Genomic DNA, 19,993 nt, shown 5'->3' on the forward strand with positions numbered 1-19,993 from the left:
CCTCAACCTTCCCCCAGAATTTATGAACGTCATCAAAGAACCTAGACGCCCTACTACTAGAGCATGTAATGCTGCTAAGTGGAAACGGTTTGTCATATACTGCCAAAACAACCAAATTAATTCTTTAGACGTGTCTATTTAACACATCATAGGACATCTATTACACCTGCCATTGCAGCATACTTACAAAATAGACAACATCTATCTCTATTTAGAGTACCAGCTATAAAAGCTTTCATGGAAGGACTCAAAAGAATAATTCCTCCCAGAACGCCACCTGCACCAGTGTGGAACTTATACGTGGTTCTCACAAGATTAATGGGACCTCCCTATGAACCATTACATAAATGAGAATTGCTATTCCTAACCTGGAAAGTAGCTTTCCTAGTAGCCATTACTTCTCTCAGAAGGGTTAGTGAACTACAAGCATTTACCATTGTAGAACCCTTTCTGCAAATGCATCATAACAAAGTAGTTCTTTGTACTAATCAATCAATCAGTGAACTTGTAGAACGCGCTACTTACCCGTGGGGGTCTCAAGGCGCTAGGGTGGGGGCGGGGGGGTGCTACAACTTGAAGAGTCAGGTCTTGAGGAGCCTTCTGAAGGTGAGCAGGTCTTGGGTCTGTCGTAGGTGGGTGGGGAGGGTGTTCCAGGTCTTGGCGGTGAGGAAGGAGAAGGATCTGCTGCCGGAGATCGTTAGTTGGATGCAAGGCTGGCGGAGCGGAGCTGGCGAGTGGGGGTGTAGAAGTTGAGTCTGTCGTTCAGGTAAGCTGGTCCGGTGTTGTGGAATGCTTTGTGTGCGTGGGTGATGAGTTTGAGGGTGATCCTTTTGTTGACGGGGAGCCAGTGCAGGTCTCTGTGGTGGGGGATGATGTTGTTACGGCGGAGAATGTTGAGGATCAGTCGGGCAGAGTCGTTCTGGATGCGTTGTAGTAGTCGGAGGTGTTTTGCTGAAATTCCTGCGTAGAGTGCATTGCCATAGTCCAGCCTGCTGCTGACGAGGGCTTGAGTCACTGGTTTTCTTGTTTCGGTCGGGATCCACTTGTAGATCCTGCGAAGCATGCGGAGGGTGTTGTAGCAGGAGGATGAGACGGCGTTGACCTGCTTCGCCGTGGAGAGGGATGAGTCGAGGATGAATCCTAGGTTGCCTGAGTGGTCCGTGGGTGTTGGGGCTGCTCCCAGTGTGGTCGGCCACCAGGAGTCGTCCCACGCAGAGGGGGTGGGGATTAGGATGAGGACCTCCTTTTTGTCCGAGTTCAGTTTCAGGCGGCTGCTTCTCATCCACTCGGTGACGGCCTTCATTCCCTCGTGGAGGTTGGTTTTGGCGATGTGCGGGCCCTTGGTGAGGGAGAGGATGAGCTGGGTGTCGTTGGCGTAAGAGATGATGATCAGGTCGTGTTGGCAGGCCACTTGTGCGAGGGGGGCCATGTAGATGTTGAACAGGGTTGGGCTGAGGGATGAGCCCTGGGGTACGCCGCAGATGATGTCGGTGGCTTTGGAGCAAAAGGCAGACTCTCTGGGTTCTGCCGGAGTGGAAGGACGTGGTCCAGTCCAGGGCCTTTTTCTGGATACCAGCTTTTTGGAGGCGTGTTCTTAGTGTGCGGTGGGAGACCGTGTCGAAGGTGGCTGACAGGTCCAGGAGGATGAGGGCTGAAGTTTCGCCGTTGTCTAGCTGGCGCCTGATGTCTGTGGCGGCGATGAGGGTAGTCTCGGTGCTGTGGTTGTGTCTGAATCCAGACTGGGATGGGTCTAGGATGGTGTTGTCCTCGAGGTGGCGGGTCAGCTGCATGTTGGCGATTTTCTCGATGACCTTCGCCGGGAAGGGGAGTAGGGAGATGGGCTGGAAGTTCTTGAGGTTTTTGGGGTCTGCTTTGGGCTTCTTCAGGAGGGCGTTTATTTCAGCGTGCTTCCAGCTTTCCGGGAATGTTGCTGTGTCGAAGGAGATGTTGATGATCTTCAGCAATTGTGGTGCGATGGTTGCGTCAGCTTTGTTGAAAACGTGGTGTGAGCAGAGGTCTGTTGGAGATCCTGAGCGGATGGAGTTCATGACCTTGCATGTCTCTTTGTCATTGACGTGGGACCAGGAGGTCAGCTGGTTGGTGCAGGTGGCGTTTGCAGTGTGGTTTGTTGTGGTCGGGGCGGATGAGGAGTTGAAACTGTCATGGATGTTGGCGAACTTGCGATGGAACAAGGTGGCCAGCGAGTCGCACAGATCTTGGGAGGGTGGGATGTCGTTGGTGTTGGCGCTGGGGTTGGAGAGTTCCTTCACTATGTTGAACAGTTCTTTGCTGTCGTGTGCGTTGTTGCCCAGTCTGGCTTTAAAGGATGATCTCTTGACTGTTCTGATGAGTTGGTGATGTCTGCGAATGGCGTCCTTGTGGGCTGCGTGGTTGTCTGTTGAGTGGTCGTGAAGCCATTTCTTCTCTAGCTTCCGGCATGTCCGTTTGGAGATCTGGAGTTCTTCGGTGAACCAGGCGGCTTTCTTGCTGGGGTGGTTGACGGAGTGTTTCTTGATCGGGGCGAGGGTGTTGGCGCAGTTGTCAATCCACTGTCTGAAGTTTCGGGCGGCGACGTCTGCGTCCGTGGGGTCGGTAGGTGGGTACTGGGTGAGGGTAGAGGTCAGCTGGTCCTCGGTGACTTTGCTCCAGCAGCAGCGAGGCAGCTGTTGGGTGCGGTGGTAGGTGGCTGGTTTCTTGAAGGTGAAGTGGATGCATCGGTGGTCAGTCCAGTGGAGTTAGGTGGTGTGGTTGAAGGCGGCGTGGGTGCTTGTGGAGAAGAGGGGGTCAAGCATGTGGCCGGCGGCATGGGTGGTTTCGGTGACGAGTTGTCGGAGGCCGAGGTTGGCGAGGTTGTCGATCAGGGCGGTGGAGTTGGCGTTGTTGTTGTTCTTGAGGTGGAAGTTCAGGTCTCCGAGGAGGATGTAGTCCGTGGAGGCGAGTGCATGGGTGCTGGCGAGGTCGGCGACTGAGTCGCTGAAGAGGGTCCGGGGTCCGGGATCTGGGGGGTCTGTAGATGAGTGAATCCGGAAGTGAAGGTGTTCGGCGGACTTGAGGGAGTCGTCTGCGAGGGTGTGGACCTGGAGGGTGGACTTGTGGACGATGGCTATTCCTCCTCCCATCCCGTTGGTCCGGTCTCTGCGGGAGATCTTATAGCCGTCCGGGATGGTTATGGCGATGTCAGGAGCCGAGGAGTCGTTGCACCAGGTTTCGGTCAGGAAGGCAACGTCCGGGCCAGTGGTGTCGAGCAGGTCCCAGAGCTCGAAGGCGTGTTTGCGTTCGGAGCGGGTGTCGAGGAGTATGCAGCAGAGGTGGTTGGGTCCGGTCCTTGGAGGTTTGGTGGTTCTGTAGCAGGTGAAGTTGCAGGAGTGGCATGAGAAGGGCCCGCGGGTGCGTTTCGGGGCGGCCTGGAAGCAGCGGTGGTCTCTGCCTGTGTCGAGTGCGTGGAGGGAGTTGGCGTCATATCGCAGTCTGGCCAACTGGGGGATGCGGGGTCCAGGGGTTCTGGTGCTGGGTGAGGTCCAGGCGCAGACGGGCTTGCCTTTGGCGCGCCTTCGGTGCGTAATCGGCGCGCCCACTTCGCGTTCGGTCGGTGGTTGCCATTAAGGATCGAACCTGTGCTGGGAGCGGCAGCAGCGGGTGTGAACGCGCTCAGGTGGCACTGTTCGGCGGCAGGGGAGCGACTCTGCCCTGAAGCCGGGTCAGATGTCACCCCTACCGTTGGGCAGCGGCCGCCTTATGAGGCGTAGGGGTGGGAGGGTCAGCTGGGAGGCAGGAGAGGGGCGGCGAGGGGGCATGGCCGTGGGGAGCGGCGGCGGGAAAACACAGCGGTCAGGGAAGCAAAGGGGGGGGAGCGGTGCCGGAGGCTTAACGGGTAACCAGGCAGAAATGGACTACTAATCCTAAATTCCTTCCTAAAGTCATTTCACCATTCCATCTAAATGAATCTGTTGAGCTGCCCGTATTTTTCTTGCAGCCTCAAACAGTCGCAGAAAGAGCTTTACACACCTTAAATGTTAAAAGAGCATTACTGAACTATATCGAAAGGAAACTAGCTTTTCGTAAAACAAAACAACTTTCTGTGTCTTTTTCAGTGCCGCATAAAGGCAATCCCATATCAAAATCAGGGATCGCTAGGTGGATTGTTAAATGCATACAAATTTGTTATCACAAAGCCAAACGTACATTAACAATTCCTCCAAAAGCCCATTCTGCAAGGAAAATAGGGGCTTCAATAGCATTCTTAGGGAACATTCCCCTAGATGATATATGCAAAGCAGATACATGGTCTACACCGCACACATTCAAAAAGCATTACTGTGTAGATGTGCAAACTAAACACCAAGCCCCTGTGGGCCAGGCTGTACTAAAAACTCTGTTTAAAAAAACTGCAGCAGATACTCGTGATCGCCGCTAGGTGTGGGTACTGCTATATAATCTATGCACAGTGTGTAATCTGCAGCTCATATGCCTCGAACGGAAAATGCTACTTACCAGTATGCATCTGTTCTTGGCATGTCGAGTGTAGGAGAGTGGGGTCTGCAATCCTATGGTCACCCCAGATTTTTGCTTTTTGCTTCACTGGTTTACGACTTTCCCTGGCTGTGGGCCTGCTAATCAGACCCACAGCCTAGCTGTTCTATCTCTAAATTGACAACCATGTACTTTAGGTGCATTTACCAATTGGTACTGGGCCACCTCATCAGTCCCTGTACAGTATACCTTAGGTATCCAGGACATAGGTGTACCCAGGGCCTACCAGGGGCTGAAGCATGTATTATGCCACCCCTGGCTGGCCATCTAAATCTGACACAACTGGCTGCATGACAGCTGGGGCAAGGTGGTGTAAACACCCTTTGCTATAGATATAGTATACCTATATCTAACCCTAAAATGGACACATATATTCCTATCAGTCACTCCTATGGAAGGCCTTATCAATCCTGAAGGCAGAGTGCTTGGAATTATGTGAGATGGTGCTCTGGCATGAGCTGAGCCCGTTTGCAGCTTGCGGAACCAAGTCCTAATAGCTGTTCCATGATAACGCTATACCATATACTCTTAAGTGCATTATCAACCTTGCGGTTAAATGCTAACTCTGGTATAACATTATCAAAACATGTCGAGTAAGGTGACATACGATTTGGGATACTACCCTTTCGCCAATTCTGGCGACGGGGGTAGCATTCCACCCTTCTAGAGGGACACGACATGTATGTAACTGTGAACCCCGGTTAAAGTTAACTCGAGCCTCAGCATCACAAAATGGATGCTGCCACCACAGACACTAGTCTGACCTCCTGCTGCTGGGAGTCCTTCCAGCGAGGATGGCCTGGACAAAGGGTTTCCTGCCTTGGGAGGTGCTAGCACCACCCCAGACAGGATTTTGTGTATTGAGGTAGGGAGGCCTGAAAGGAATGAGACATGCCTGGGGCACATAAGGTGCCCTGTGCATACACCGGTTCAAACCAGTTGCTGGGGCATCCCAGCCCCAGCTCTGGCGGGAAACCGGACAAAGGATAGGGGGTATAGCCACCCCCCTTCCTGGTCCCACCCAGGGGAGGGACCTAGTCAGTAGTGCAGCCCCTTTAGGAGAATAAAGGTAGGAGCTGGTCCCATTCCAAATTAGATTATCCTGAACTATTCAACAAGAAGAAACTCTGGCCTTCGACGTTCTGCTCCACAGACGACTGAAGAATCTCCCTTGTGGACAAGGAGTGTCCACCCTGCAACTGCAGGCACCATCAAGCGTCCAGCGGCTTCACTTTGTCGTCTTCCCTCGAGGATCCAGACTTTAGAGCCCGACGAGACCCGGATTCCCAGACCTCTCCGACCTCTACCTACATCTGCAGCAAAGCTGAGACCCGTGGGTGCGACGAGACACGTGGGACCGGCCATCTTGAACGAACCTGCACTTTACTTCCAGCACGACTCCCGAGGTAAACTCGACAAAGTGCTTTGGGGACTGAGAAGCCCCAGCCCCGAGCAGCCCCTGCACCGAAGATCATCCCTCCAGCATCCACGAGATCTGCGTGGGGCCCTTCTGCTTTGTTGCTGCTCGACGCGTGTTCTGGTCACTTGCCGGCTGGCTAGTGGCCTCCTAGACGACGAACCTTTGAATCTTCACTGCTGGTCTGGTTGCTCCAGACTGGCCCTTTCTCCCTTCCAAAAGAGGGGCACCCCGACTCTCCTAGTCCGCACCAGACGCTTTCTTCACTCACCGCGTGGGTTGCCTTTGCCAAGGCCTGTTGAGTCCAATCCCGGATCCGACACCGCCGACAGCGAGAGCCTGCGTGAGACAGCTCGTGCCTCCATCCTGGTCGTCGAAGACACCTCCTGGTCCACGTGGCTGCAGAGTCAAGCGTCCACTCTTCACCTGATCACGACGACGACATCTGGTTCCTTCCTGGTTCCACTCCAGTCACTGGCTAGTGACTGTGAACATTGTCCCCTCTGCTTTCAGGTCTCCTTCTTCAACAATCCACCCTTGGATGGCACCGGACATCTTCCTCCTGGTCGCCTGCAGCATCTTTTCTTTCAGGCTCCATTGACTTCAACGCGAGAACCCGACTCACTTTGACACCTATGCACCCGCGGCCCGTGGGTGAGGTAACAAGAGCATTTTGGTGCTCAAGGGTAGTTTAACTGTCCTAGTATCCAGTTTCACAGTCTTTTTAGTCCTACCTAGTCAGGATTGTCCGTACTCACCTTTAACTTGAACTGTACTGTCCATAGACGTTGTTACGCATCTCGCGTGTGAGTTCACACTCTGCACACGCGTTCCGTGGGCCTCCTATTACTTACCTGAAGTTAGTATAGCGTGGTCCCATCGATCCTACAGCCTCTGGACAGCTCCATTTCCTTTATCGACTTTCACATTCCACTTACTTAGTATATGGTTTGTCGTGCCCCTAGGGCACCATTGTAATTTTGTGCAACCTGTAGTATTTTTCGTAAGAGATTGTCATGTGCTCATAAAGAGTTCAGAGGTGTTGTTATTAATAAAAATACTGTTTATTTTCATAACAACCTGTGTGGTGTCCTTTCACTTGGTATTCAAGGGGTTATATTGTGGTAAAACAGCTTGCTTCACATGCCAAAAGAGTTTAGCCTAAGACTGCTTTGTCCATGCTACCATTAGGATAGCTGGTCTATAAGGTTGACTTACAACCAATCACCATAAGGGTTGTTTGGACTGATACAAGGTGATCACTAGAACTAGTGAGCATCATATATCAGGCCAACTTCTCACATCGAGCTGCAGAGTTGCACACGCCCACCCGCCTCCCCGGCTACCTTTATCTGTTCTAGTATTATCTTAATTCGATACAAATCCCATGGACATCACTACCTCTTGCACAGCTCCATCACTTCCCTAATGCCGAAAAACAATCTGGGAATGGAGCCGATGCCCATGCACAGTATCATTCAAAGGAGGAGTCACCTATCCCTTGACTTCCAAAGTCTTTGCTACAACAAAACAAACTGCAAACATCCAGGCCCAACACTAGGTGGCCATCTATGCACAGTGTGTGACTCTGCAGCTCTACATGCCAAAAACATATGCATACTGGTAAGTAGCATTTTCCTTACCTGTAACCTGAATTTTCTCCCATTGGATAACATTGCCAGATTTTCACTGAAAAGTTTCTAAGTGTGAACTTTTGAGAAACCTTTTTATTCCTTTAACATCATTGCAATAACCAAAACGTTTTTACTAAACTGTTTCCAGCATAGACCCCCAGGACTGAATCTAGGATACAGTCTTGGACCTACAAAAGTAATCTGCAAAGTAATCAACTGTAATTGTGTAGAGAAACTCATAGAACTGTGTTGCCTATTGCAACGCCAGTACCTATTGTGTTTACCAAGTCATTGCCTTTCTGCAAAGCAATAACCTGAGATTACTCATTACTGAGAAATGTATACTTTGATACCTGTTGGTTCTAAAAATAGAACAACTAAATATTTTGATATAAAAACAATTGGCCTGGATTTCAGACCTTGAGTGAGTGAAACCTTTTGCTGACTGTGTACAACAAATGATTTACACTGTCCTCTGGTACTGCCTTACTGCTCGACCAAGCTACCACTTTTGAGAGGAAGGTCAGCCCTGACTTTACCTCTGTTATACCTCTGGGGTTGGTGGCCTCTATACACACTGCACCTTACTTTGGTCCAGTACATATAGAGCCACTTTCTCACAACAGTGTCCACAGAGTCCACAGTCCCCAGAGGTATGGCTGCTAAAGTTAGATATAACCTTACTCTCTAAAGTGGTATCTTGGTCGAGCAGTAAGACAGTATCAGAGGACAGTGTAAAGCATTTGTTGTACACAATGGTCTCTCACACTCAAGAACTGAACTCTAGGTCAATTGTTTTGTATACAAAAATAGATATTTGTTTATTTTAGAACCACAAGTGGGTATCATAAATACTTTCTCAGAATGAGATGTTGCAATTGGATACTTTCAGATAGCAATAGACTTTTAAATGCAATAGATACAGTTGTTGCAATATGCAACACAAGTTAAACACAATTATAATATTGAGCTCAATAGGATTTTTAAGTAAATGCAATAAAATCACTTCACAAATGTTTTTCTTACTCAGGGCTGGATCCTGGATTCAGCCCTGGTGCATTTCCTGTAAACCGTTGAAAGAAATAGTTTTTGTTACACAGGCGATTTTTAAGGAATATTTCTAAGTTTTGAAAATCGACACTTAGATGACACTCTGGTAAAAAGCAGGCAATGTATTCCTATGGAGGAAAATTGGGTTAACAGTAAATCACAGTTATAATTACTTCTAAAGGTCAGTGCTAGGCACAAAGATCCAGCACTAGGGACTCTCCTGATAGCAGGTGAGTAATTTTGTTTTCGTTGATTGAATGATTTTTAGTGAATATTTCAAAGTTGCAAAACTCAACACTTAGAAGAATTTCAAAGTGAAAACAAGCCAGTGTTACCCCATGGAGAAAATGTGAGTTATCTGCTTTCAGGTAAGTACTTGACTGGCAGAGTTAAGGCTCTGGGGTCTCCCTGGATGGGGGCAGGGGCCTAGCTCTGATTGGGTAGGGCTGCCCATCCTCAAGATGGCGGGAGCCCAGAGTTGTGCTTCACCTCACCTCTCTCACCTGAGGGGTGCTGTTGGCAGAGGCTGGCACACCCCCTTTTCTCACTTAGGGTTTCCTGCCTGTCTTCCCAACAAAGTCCGGGATCAGAACAGGTGAGTGCCAGTTGCTGAGTACAGTAAGTGGCCTGGAGAAGCTCACGAAGGCGGCATGCATTTGAAGCTTCCCCTGCCCATCTTGGGGGAGGAGGCTTGGCACCTCGTGCCAGGATGTGCATTGTTTCAGGACCCCGAGAGCGGCAGGCTCTCGACCCAGGGGTCCAGAAACATGTCTGGTGGTGGCAGCCTCGGTAGCCACTCAGTCAGTACACTGGGAGTTGGTTAGGTTTCAGGGTGCATCTCTAAGATGCCCTCTGTGGCGCATTTGGCATTAAATCCCACACTGGCATCAGTGCGGGTTTAATGTGCTTAGAAGTTTGATACCAAACTTCTCAGTATTCAGTGTCGACATTATGGTGCTGTGGAGTTCGTAATGACAATCTCCCAGCACCATATACTCTTAATGGCATCACTGCACTCACAGTGCGCAGGAATGGCCCTGGGTACTGTAGAGGCACAGGGCTCAAGCACCTGTGCCCACACCACTCTCATAATAAACCCAGCTAGAGGGGTGACTGTTGTATGCCAGGGCAGTGTGTTTGTGGACATGGCACACTGCAATGTGTGCCATGTCGACTCTCTGTTTAGTTCTGCACCAAGACACTCAGCCTGCAAAATCGGTGTGTGTGTGTCATTGTACAGGGCCCCAGAGGGTGGCACATTTAGTGCTGGAGCCCTTAAGGGTCTTCTCTGGTCACAGTGCCCTGGGTACCACTTACCAGGGACTGACATGTGGCCAGATATGCCAATTGGGTTTAGATTTCAACATAGTTTTAGGTAAGGAACACAGGCCCTGGGCACCTGATTGACAGGAGCCCAGGGCACACTCAGTCAAAGTACATCAGCAATTCAGCAAAAAGTGGGAGCATACCATGCAAGAAAGATGGCACTTTCTCACACATTGTGGGTGCACTTTGTGTGCTACATTGGATCCCACTTTGCCCTGAGCCTAAGTCCAGAAGCTTTGCTCCCACAATCTTGTGGCCTGCTCGTGAGCAGCCACCAACAGGAGACCCCCTACCCCTCTTTGGATAACATTGGACCTCAGCACTCTTCTCCAATCTACCCTACGGCTGCTGAGGGTGCTTTGAGAGTGCATCCTTGCCCCTGTGGGAACCCTGGTTCTAACCCCATAAAACCAACTTCCAAACCTAAGTACTTACTGTTAGTTCGATAACATTGTTTGCTCCTATAGGATTGCATTGAGTGCTGTCTTGGGAAAATTGTTCTTAAGTATGCAGTTGGTTTGTATGAAACCTTAAAGTGTATATGTACAAAAACTGATTTGCTTACCTTTTACCTAGAAAATGTCCCAGTGTGATATCTAGGCATAGCTCACAGTGTAGAAAAAGTAATCTGAAAAGTAATTCAAACTGTTTTATAAACAAATAACTTACCTGTAGCGAATTCAATTACATTCAAACTTTATTTAACTGCATAATTATTGCAAAGTACTATTACATAGGCTTGGCTTGGTTCTGGAAATAAAATACAACTAAATAAGAATTTTATACAAAACTAATTGGTCTGAGTTCAGTCTGAGTGTGACATCATTTCTTGTGTACAATAAATGCTCAACACTACCCTCTGATAAAGCCTTACTGCTTGCCCACAATACCACATATGGAGAGTAAGGTATTATCTAGTTTTACCTCTGCCTATCTTTGGGGTTTCATTGGACTCTGTGCGCACTAAGCCCTTACTTTGGTATAGTATATACAGAGCCAGCTTCCTACAGCACTTTACTGTTCAGGTGAAGAAGATCCACCAATGGTTGCAGAGCTATTGATCACTATAGAGTACCGTTAACTGACTGCGTTAACTCTTACCTAAGTGTTCTTTGAAAATGTTTCTAAGTTTCAAATTCATTGACTTTGCCAAGGCTTGCTCGGGGTTGAGTGACATTGCTTAGATTTATTATTGGTAGTTAACCCTATATATCTGGAACCCTTGGTGGATATTTTTTGTTCTAGTGTCTAAATTCTTATTCAAATGCAGTCTGGAGAAGCAGTCCGTAAGCAGTTCAAGGCACTTTATCCGCATTGCATTCCTATTGTGTGGTCCTGATGCAATCAATAAAGGTTGCTGATGTTGCTCTTAAGGATGCTATGGATGCGACACGTCAGTGGGGGTTTTCCTGCAGGGATTCCTCGGTCCACAAAGATGGTGAGGGGTCCTAGTTGTAGGGTCTTCGTCCCACGAAGTCCTCTTCAGTCTGGCTGAAGTCCAGTTAGCACTGGACTACCATTCGGCCATTGTCACTGTCAAAAGCCAATCCTTCCTGGGATGTTAACGCTCCTTTTGAGGGTCCCAGCAATTCTCGGACAGCACTCCCGGGCTCAACGAACTGTGGTGCAACTCTGTGCGTCGGCTCTTGGTCTAAGGTGCTGCACAGCAGCAGTGGTAGCGGCTTGAAATATTGGGCTGATAATTTTCCCCAGCAGGCTTCTTCAGCTTTCTGCTTGTGTGCTGCAAACAGGAGGCCAATCTGCTGGCCCTCTGAGTTCTTTTGGCTTGACTGGGCTTTGGAGACTGATTCTCCTTGAGCAGGACATGACAGGAACATCCCCTCTCTTCACTAGCACTCAGGAGCGCAGGCGCAATCCTCGTCGGTGCAGCTTTCTTTGCTTGTCCCTCTGTGCAGCAGGGCAGTGCATCTTTGGTCCTTCCTCTAAACATGTCTGGGTTCCTCTTTTATGCTCAGAAAGTGCCCTCAGGGCAGGATGCGGTTGTTGGCCAGTAGGCTACCAGGTTCCCTCCCTCTGACCAAAGGCGGCCAAACTGCAAAACCCAATCGTAATATTGTAGCTTAATACTGCAGCAAGACCAGAACAAATACTGGTGATCAGCTAAGATGTGCTAGTTCTTTTGTTGCACACTCTGGAAATACATTTTGGATTTTTAACTTTACAAAGTGAGCCTTTCATATAGAATTTGGAATGTTGAAAAAACTCTCCTAAGCTTCCTTTTCTTTCAATGGCCTGACCTGATCATATTGTTCAGAAAGCTTCAGTTACCCTGTAAAACTAAATACAACTTTTTTATGATTTTGTTACATCGTTTTCCCTGTGTGCTGGTAGAAACACCCGTACTCTGATATTTAGTGTTCTCCTGCTTTCTTTATAGAACGTTTACTGTGTCACCTAAATGCTTAAAGTGTTATTTTTTCCTCCCTGATTAATCTTTAGTGCCTTGTAATTGTCCCCCAGTGGCTGCAATTTTGGCCTTTCCACCTGTCTGGGTTTCTTCTGCTAGCCCAAGCTGTACCTCAGCTGCTGTTGTCTTTGACCATAGTCCTGTTTTTTCATGATCTTTCACCTGCCCCTTTGCAAAAATATCTGCTGTCCTCTTTGTATGATCCTGCCTCTGACCTCTCATTAACTGAAAAATATATCCTGAACTATTGCTACTCCAATCTGGGCTGTCAGTCCTCTCTTAAGACCAGATGACCTAATCCTGTCCAGGTACTAATTATGCTCTCATCTTGACAACACTGTCGGCCATCCTCTGTTCGCATATGCAACACTTAAACCACGCATGTTGGAAGCATTAGAATGGTGTATAGTAGTTTGGGAGTTTGAACTTTCTCATTGGGCATTCATGTTTGAAGTAACTTTTGCATCATAAGCCTTAAAAGATGACCATCACTTAATTGTCTATCAGAAAATGCTTCTGGGCCTTTCTCTGGTGCAGGCAAGTTAACGAATGTTACAGGGAAGAGAGCGGATACTCGTAAACCACATTTGCTTTTGAGCTGATTTTTCCTGAGTTTTCTTAGTCCTTAATGCATAGTGATCATTTTGTTGGGGGTATGTTGGAGATGTTCTAGTGTATCCATGGCCTAAGTGACAGGCACATTTCATCTATTCTTCACTTTATAATGTATGATCTTCTCTTTTAGATGGGGATTTTCAGCCTCAGGAAGAAGAGGATGATGAGGAGACTATTGAGGTTGAAGAGCAGCAAGAAGGTAATGATTTGGAGACACAGCAGCGAGAAATCGAGCAACTGAAGCTGGAGAGTGAACTTCCGTTGGAGGAGTTGTTGCAGTCCCTCCCGCAGCAAATTTTGGCCAGCTCTTGCAGCGATGATGACGAAGTGGAGGATGAAGATGATGAACAGGACGAGGATCAGGAAGAGGAGGAAGAAGAGTCAGAGGAGGGAGAACTAGAACAGTCTCAAATTGTCGAGGTTCGTCTTCGTATCTCAAGTTTCTGCAAATTAGGTGATGTAGTTATAGACTGGATTTGGAGGTTTATTCTCCTGTTTTTCACTGCTGCAGAGCTCATAGAATATTGTGTGTAATAAATGCAAACACACTATCTGATTGATTTAATGACTTGCTACTGGAAAGTTGTAACGTATTTGTCTAAAGTTATGCCGGTGATTAGATGCTGCTAAAAGCTAAGCTTGGAAGTTTTCTAGTTGCCCGTAAGGAAACTGCTTGATTTGCTTATCCATTGTATTGCTTCACAAGATATTGGTTACATTTTGTGGTTTTGGATTGTCCCTTTAACTACTTTAGCAATGTTTTTTAGCTTTTTGTTCTCCGATGTGCTGCTGGAAGTAGGATTTGTTTGTGGCAATGGTTTGTTGTATTCTGGCTGTAAACATTTTGCAGTTTGAACTATTTGATGACCAGGGCAGAGTGTGTAGGAATCACTATCATGTCGATGTGAAGCTCAAAATCCCCAGTGAGTGACCTCTAGTTAACATTGTTTTTATTAGTTTTCTTTAGTTTAAATGCATTTACAATCAATCAATCAATCATGCCATTTGTATAGCGCACTACTCACCCGGGAGAGTCTCAAGGCGCTTGGAGGGAGGGGTATGCTACTGCTCGAACAGCCAGGTCTTGAGTTGTTTCCTGAAGGCGAGATGGTCCTGGGTCAGCCGAAGGTGGATGGGGAGGGAGTTCAAAGTCTTGGCAGCCAGGTAAGAGAAGGATCTTCCTCCGGCGGTGGCTCTTCGGATGCGTGGTACGGCTGCGAGGGCGAGGCTGGTGGACCGTAGCTGGCGAGTGGGCGTGTAGAAGGTCAGGCGGTCGTTGAGGTACTTGGGGCCCAGGTATTGGAGAGACTTGTGTGCGTGGGTGAGGAGCCGGAACGTGATCCGTCTGTCGACGGGGAGCCAGTGCAGGTTCCTCAGGTGGCTGGAGATGTGGCTGCGTCGGGGGACATCCAGGATGAGTCGGGCGGAGGCGTTCTGGATGCGCTGGAGTCTTTTCTGTAGCTTGGCTGTGGTTCCGGCGTAGAGGGCGTTTCCGTAGTCCAGTCGGCTGGTGACGAGTGCCTGGGTGACAGTCTTCCTGGTCTCGGTCGGGATCCAGCGGAAGATCTTGCGAAGCATACGCAGGGTGTTGAAGCACGATGAGGAGACGGCGTTGTCTGGTCATCGAGAGGGAGGGGTCCAAGATGAAGCCCAGGTTGCGTGCGTGGTCCGTTGGCTTGGGTGCGGTGCCCAGGGCTGGGGGCCACCAGGAGTCGTCCCAGGCGGAGGGCGAAGATCCCAGGATGAGGACTTCCGTCTTGTCCGAGTTCAGTTTCAGGCGGCTGTCCTTCATCCACTCGGCGACGTCTTTCATCCCTTCATGTAGGCAGGTTCTGGCGGTGTCGGGGTCTCTGGTGAGCGAGAGGATCAGCTGGGTGTCGTCGGCGTAAGAGATGATTTTGAGGTTGTGCTGGCATGCGATGGCTGCGAGAGGTTTCATGTAGATGTTGAAGAGGGTGGGGCTGAGTGAAGATCCTTGCGGGACGCCGCAGATGACTTCTGTGGCCTCGGAGCGAAACGGGGGGAGGCGGACTCTTTGTGTGCTTCCGGCGAGGAACGAGATGATCCACTCCAGTGCCTTCTCTTGGATACCGATGTTGCTGAGGCGCTGGACTAGGGTGCGGTGGCAGACCGTGTCGAACGCAGCGGAGAGGTCCAGGAGGATGAGGGCCACTGTTTCTCCCTTGTCGAGCAGGGTCCGGATGTCGTCGGTGGCTGCGATGAGGGCGGTCTCGGTGCTGTGGTTGGCTCTGAAGCCGGACTGTGAGGGGTCGAGGGATCCGTTCGTCTCGAGGAAGGCGGTCAGCTGTCTGATGACGATCTTCTCGATGACTTTAGCAGGAAAAGGGAGGAGCGAGATGGGGCGGAAGTTTTTGAGATCGGTGGGGTCCGCTGTAGGTTTCTTCAGGAGGGCGCTGATCTCGGCGTGCTTCCAGCTCTCCGGGAAGGTGGCGGTGTTGAAGGAGGTGTTGATGATGTTCCGGAGTTGGGGTGCGATGGTGGAGTCGGCCTTGTTGAAGACGTGGTGTGGGCAGGGGTCGGTCGGTGATCCGGAGTGGATGGTGTTCATCGTGCGGGCTGTGTCTTCGGTGGTCACCGTGGTCCAGGTGCGAAGGGTGGCGGTGGGGGGCGTTGGTTCGACAGTTGGGTGCGTGGGTGGGGCGCCGAAGCTGTTGTGGATGTCGGCGATCATGCGGTGGAAGAACGAGGCGAGGGAGTCGCAGAGGTCTTGTGTAGGAGAGTAGGGTCTGCAATCCTATGATCACCCAGATTTTTGCTTTTTGCTTCACTGGTTTACGACTTTCCCTGGCTGTGGGCCTGCTAATCAGACCCACAGCCTAGCTGTTCTCTCTATTCCAAATTGTACCCAGGTACTGAATTGGCACTGGGCCCTCTCCGTCCCTGTACCCAGGGCAGAGGTGCACCCAGAAGTCTCCCAGGGGCTGCAGCATGTATTATGCCACCCCTGGGCTGACTAACTAAACAGACACAACTGGCTGCTTGACAGCTGGGAGCAAGGTGGTGTAATCACCCTTTGCTTTAGATATAGTATACCTATATCTAAACCTAGAATGGGCACACAGATCTCCTATCAGTCACTCCTATGGCAGGCCTTAACAATCCTGAAGGCAGAGTGCTTGGAATCGTGTGAGATGGTGCTCCGGCATGAGCTGAGCCTGTCTGCGGCTTTCGGGATCTATCCCGTAGCCGTTTCCATGATAGCGTCAGACCATATACTCTTAAGTGCCTTATAATCCTCGCGGTTATGGTAACTTTGGTCTGACATTATCTAAACATGTCGTGTAAGGTGTCATACGCTTTGGAATACTACCCCCTCGCCAGTTCTGGCGACGGGGGTAGCATTCCACCCCTCTAGAGGGAGAAGACATTTTGGTAGCCTGTAACCCCGGTTAAAGTTGAACATAGCCTCAGCTCCACAAAATGGATGCTGCCACCGAGACACAAGTCTGACCTCCTGCTGTTGGGAGTCCTTCCAGCGAGGAGTGCTTGGACAAAGGGTTTCCTGTCAGGGGCGGTGCCAGCACCATCCCAGACAGGGTTTTGTGTATCCCAGGTAGGCAGGGCTGAAAGGAAGGTGACTTCAAGTGGCACCCCGGTGTTCACTGTGCATATGCCGGCTCAAACCAGTTCCTGGGGCACACCAGCCCCTGAGCTGGGGAGAGACCGGACAAAGGAAAGGGGTGTAACCACCCCCCTCCTAGTCCCACCCATAGGGCAGGACTTAGTCGCGTGCCAGCCCATTTTCTCAGGATAAAGGTAGGAGCAGGCCCCCTTCCAAATCAGATCATCTTTGAATCCTGAAACTACTTTCTACGAAAGGAACTCAAAACTTCTTCCTAAGATTTCTCCCTTGTGACTAAGGAGTAGTCACCCTGCACCCGCAGGCACCACCTAAGCATCGCGGTTTGCTGTAAGTCTCTCCTCCGGATCAAGACTGCCCAGCTCGACGAGAACCGGCTTCCCTGGCACCTCTGACCTCTACCTGCATCATCAGCCCAGCTGAGATTCGTGGGTGTGACGAGACCTTGAGGGACCGACCATCTTCAAGACTGCACGACGCTGGCCCAGCACGACCGCCGAGGGACCCTCGAGTGAGTGCTTTGGGGTTTGAGAAGCCCTAACCCTGAGCAGCTCCAGCACCGAAGTCCAGCCCCCCAGCATCCACGAGATCTGCGTGGGGCCCTTCTGCTCTTTGCTGCTCACCGCGTTGTCCAGGTCACTTGCCCGTTGGCTAGTGGCCCTTCTGACGACGAACCACGACGACAACACCCATGGTCTGGTTGCTCCAGACTGGCCCTTGCTCCCCTCCAACAGAGGAGCACCCCGGACCCTCCTGGTCCACTCCAGACGCCATTTTGAGTCCACCGCGTGGGCTTGCATTTGCCAAGAGTTGTTGCCCCAATCCTGGGTCCAGCGACGTCGACAGCAGATACCACCGTGGGACAGCTCGCACCTCCATCCTGGTCGCCGACAACGCCTCCTCGTCCGAGAGACTGCAGAGCCCAGCGTCGCCCACTCACCTGGTCGAGGTGACTTCGCCCGGTGCCATCCTGGTGCCCACCTAATCACTGGCTAGTGATTCAGGACTTGGTCCCCTCTACTTACAGGTCTCCATCTTCATCGATCCAGGCTTGGATCCCATCGAACTTCATCACTGGTCGCCTGCCAGCAACTTCTTCTTTCAGGCTCCATAGACTGCAACGAGGATTCCCGACGTCTTTTCAGACCTATGCAGCCGCAGCCCCTGGGCTAGGTAACCTGAGCATTTCGGTGCTCCAGCATAGCTTAACTATCTAAGTGTCCAGATCCTTTTTCGTTTCAGCTCTACCTAGTCGGATTCGTCCGATAACACTAACTTTGCATTTACTAGCCTCCATAGACTTTGTTCCGCATCCCGCGTGAGAGTGCACACTCTGCACCCGATCTCCCTAGGCCTCCTGCTCGTAATCTAAAGGTTCAGTAGTCTAGTCCTAGGGATCCCAAAGCCTCTGAGAATAGTTACTTACCTGCTAGTAATTCGCATTCCACTTATGTAGTATATGGTTTTTCGTGCCCCTCGGGCATTTGTGTAAATTGTGCGACTTTCAGTATTCCTTTAAGAGTTTTGTATTGTGCTTAGCTCCCTGACTCATAAAGACTTCAGGGTAGTACTGTTATAAATAAATATACTTTATTTTCATAACAACTTATGTGGTGTCCTTTCACTTGGTGTTCAAGGGGTAAATGTGATGGTAAAACAGCTGGCTTAACACGCCCTCTAGAGTTTAGCCTAAGGACTGCTCTTGTCCATGCTACTAGGATAGCTGGTCTATCAGGTTGACTTACAACCAATCATCAATAAGGGTCGTTTGGACTGATACATAGTGATCACTAGAATAGTGAGCACTGCATATCAGGCCAACTTCTCACATCTTGCGACAGAGTGATGTCGTTGGTGCCGGTGCTGTGGTTGGAGAACTCCTTGACGATAGTGAAGAGCTCTTTGCTGTCGTGGGCGTTGTTGTCCAGTCGTTTCTTCAGGGATTTCATCTTGGTGGTGCGGATGAGCTGGTGGTGCTTGCGGGTAGCGTGTTTGAGGGCGGTCATGTTGTTGGTGGTCCGGTCGAGGAGCCAGGCTTTCTCGAGGGTGCGGCAGGTCTTCTTGGAGTCTTTGAGGTCGTCGGTGAACCAGGATGCCTTCTTGCTTCTGGGTCTGCTGGGAGGGTTCTTTAGTGGCGCGAGGTCGTCGGCGCAGGCGGTCAGCCACTGTGTGAAGTAGCGGGCTGCTTCGTTGGGGTCCGTTGTGTTGACGGGTGGGCTCTGGCTGAGGGAGGTGGTGAGCTGGTCTGCGGTGATCTTCCTCCAATTCCTGTGAGGTACCTGTTGCGGGTGGTGGTGGGTTGTGGATCTTTTGAAGCTGAAGTGGACGCAGCTGTGGTCGGTCCAGTGGAGTTCGGTGGCGTGGCTGAAGGTGATGTACTTGCTGGAAGAGAAGACTGGATCACAACAAAACACAACAAAAGAATGAACTAAAACAAATGGACAGCATGGGATTTTACCATATCACGTCACATCATGAGTGCAAATTTCCTTTTATTGTAGTGTGAGACCCTCCACCCCCCAAAATCCTTACAGGCAGGTTTATCGTTTTATAGATGACCCACATTTCGCCATTACTCATCTGTGCTGACCTTCTGTACCAGATAGCAGTGGAAGAGGGGTGGTCATATGACTCTGGGATGAGAGGCTTCCCAGAGGAGTTTTTAATTGAGGTAAAGTTGTTCTTTGCAATATGTTATCTCTAATAGCCACTGTTAAATTGACTGTACTTGTCCTCTGCCCCAGTGCTATTTTATCAGTTTCTTTTTTAGTGTTTGCAGTGCAGCAGCAAGTTCCGGTTGTTTTGAGTCATTCGTGTTTACTTGGGAAGCTAGACGTCAGTTTTTTGCTCATCGCTTTTTGTCTAAATTAAAGGAGTGTCAAGGTGAGCAACGGTAGTGTTGCAGAAGGTGCTCAATGGTCAAAAATGTACCTTGTTGATACAGATTGTTCTAATGTCGAGTCGGGTAAGTTAGGATTGTGCCACCTGTTCAGATGTTTCAGAAAACGGTGGTTGTGCAGACGGAGGGTGAGTGGAGTGTTTAGTATTTATAGGTTGGTCTTTTTCCTTAGCCCCTCCCACTCCATACTTGTACAGGTCACTGTATGGATCTCTTTGCTGTCTGCATATCGTTTTCCTCATAATACTGATGTTAAGGGAATTGGTTGAGCAACGTCCTTCTCTACTGCAAGATGAGCCCGATGCTTGGGAGGTTGAAACCAGAGCTGTGCCTATTGGGCTTTGACGCACAAAGAGTAAAGCACTACATTGTGGATGGTAAATATATATATAAGGTTGTGTTAGGGTGTCCCAGGGACACTCCTGACTTTTTACCTTCCCACATTAACCTGATCAGGATGGAGGTCAGTGTGTGAAAGAAACGGCTTTTCAGA

The 19,993-nt window shown here is 49.9% G+C and overlaps 1 protein-coding gene across 4 annotated transcripts in view; it reads left to right on the forward strand.

Moving 5' to 3' along the window:
- SRCAP (Snf2 related CREBBP activator protein) overlaps positions 1-19,993 on the forward strand; it is a 1,816,344-nt gene that overhangs the window by 358,284 nt on the left and 1,438,067 nt on the right. For all 4 annotated transcript variants that reach the window (XM_078652845.1, XM_078652844.1, XM_078652847.1 and 1 more), the window contains one exon: positions 13,131-13,420. In XM_078652845.1, coding sequence (XP_078508971.1) covers positions 13,131-13,420 — 290 coding nt within the window. The remainder of the gene's footprint in view (positions 1-13,130; positions 13,421-19,993) is intronic.

This window comes from Lissotriton helveticus, chromosome 7 (genome assembly GCF_964261635.1).
Source record: "Lissotriton helveticus chromosome 7, aLisHel1.1, whole genome shotgun sequence".
NCBI classification, from domain to species: domain Eukaryota; kingdom Metazoa; phylum Chordata; class Amphibia; order Caudata; family Salamandridae; genus Lissotriton; species Lissotriton helveticus.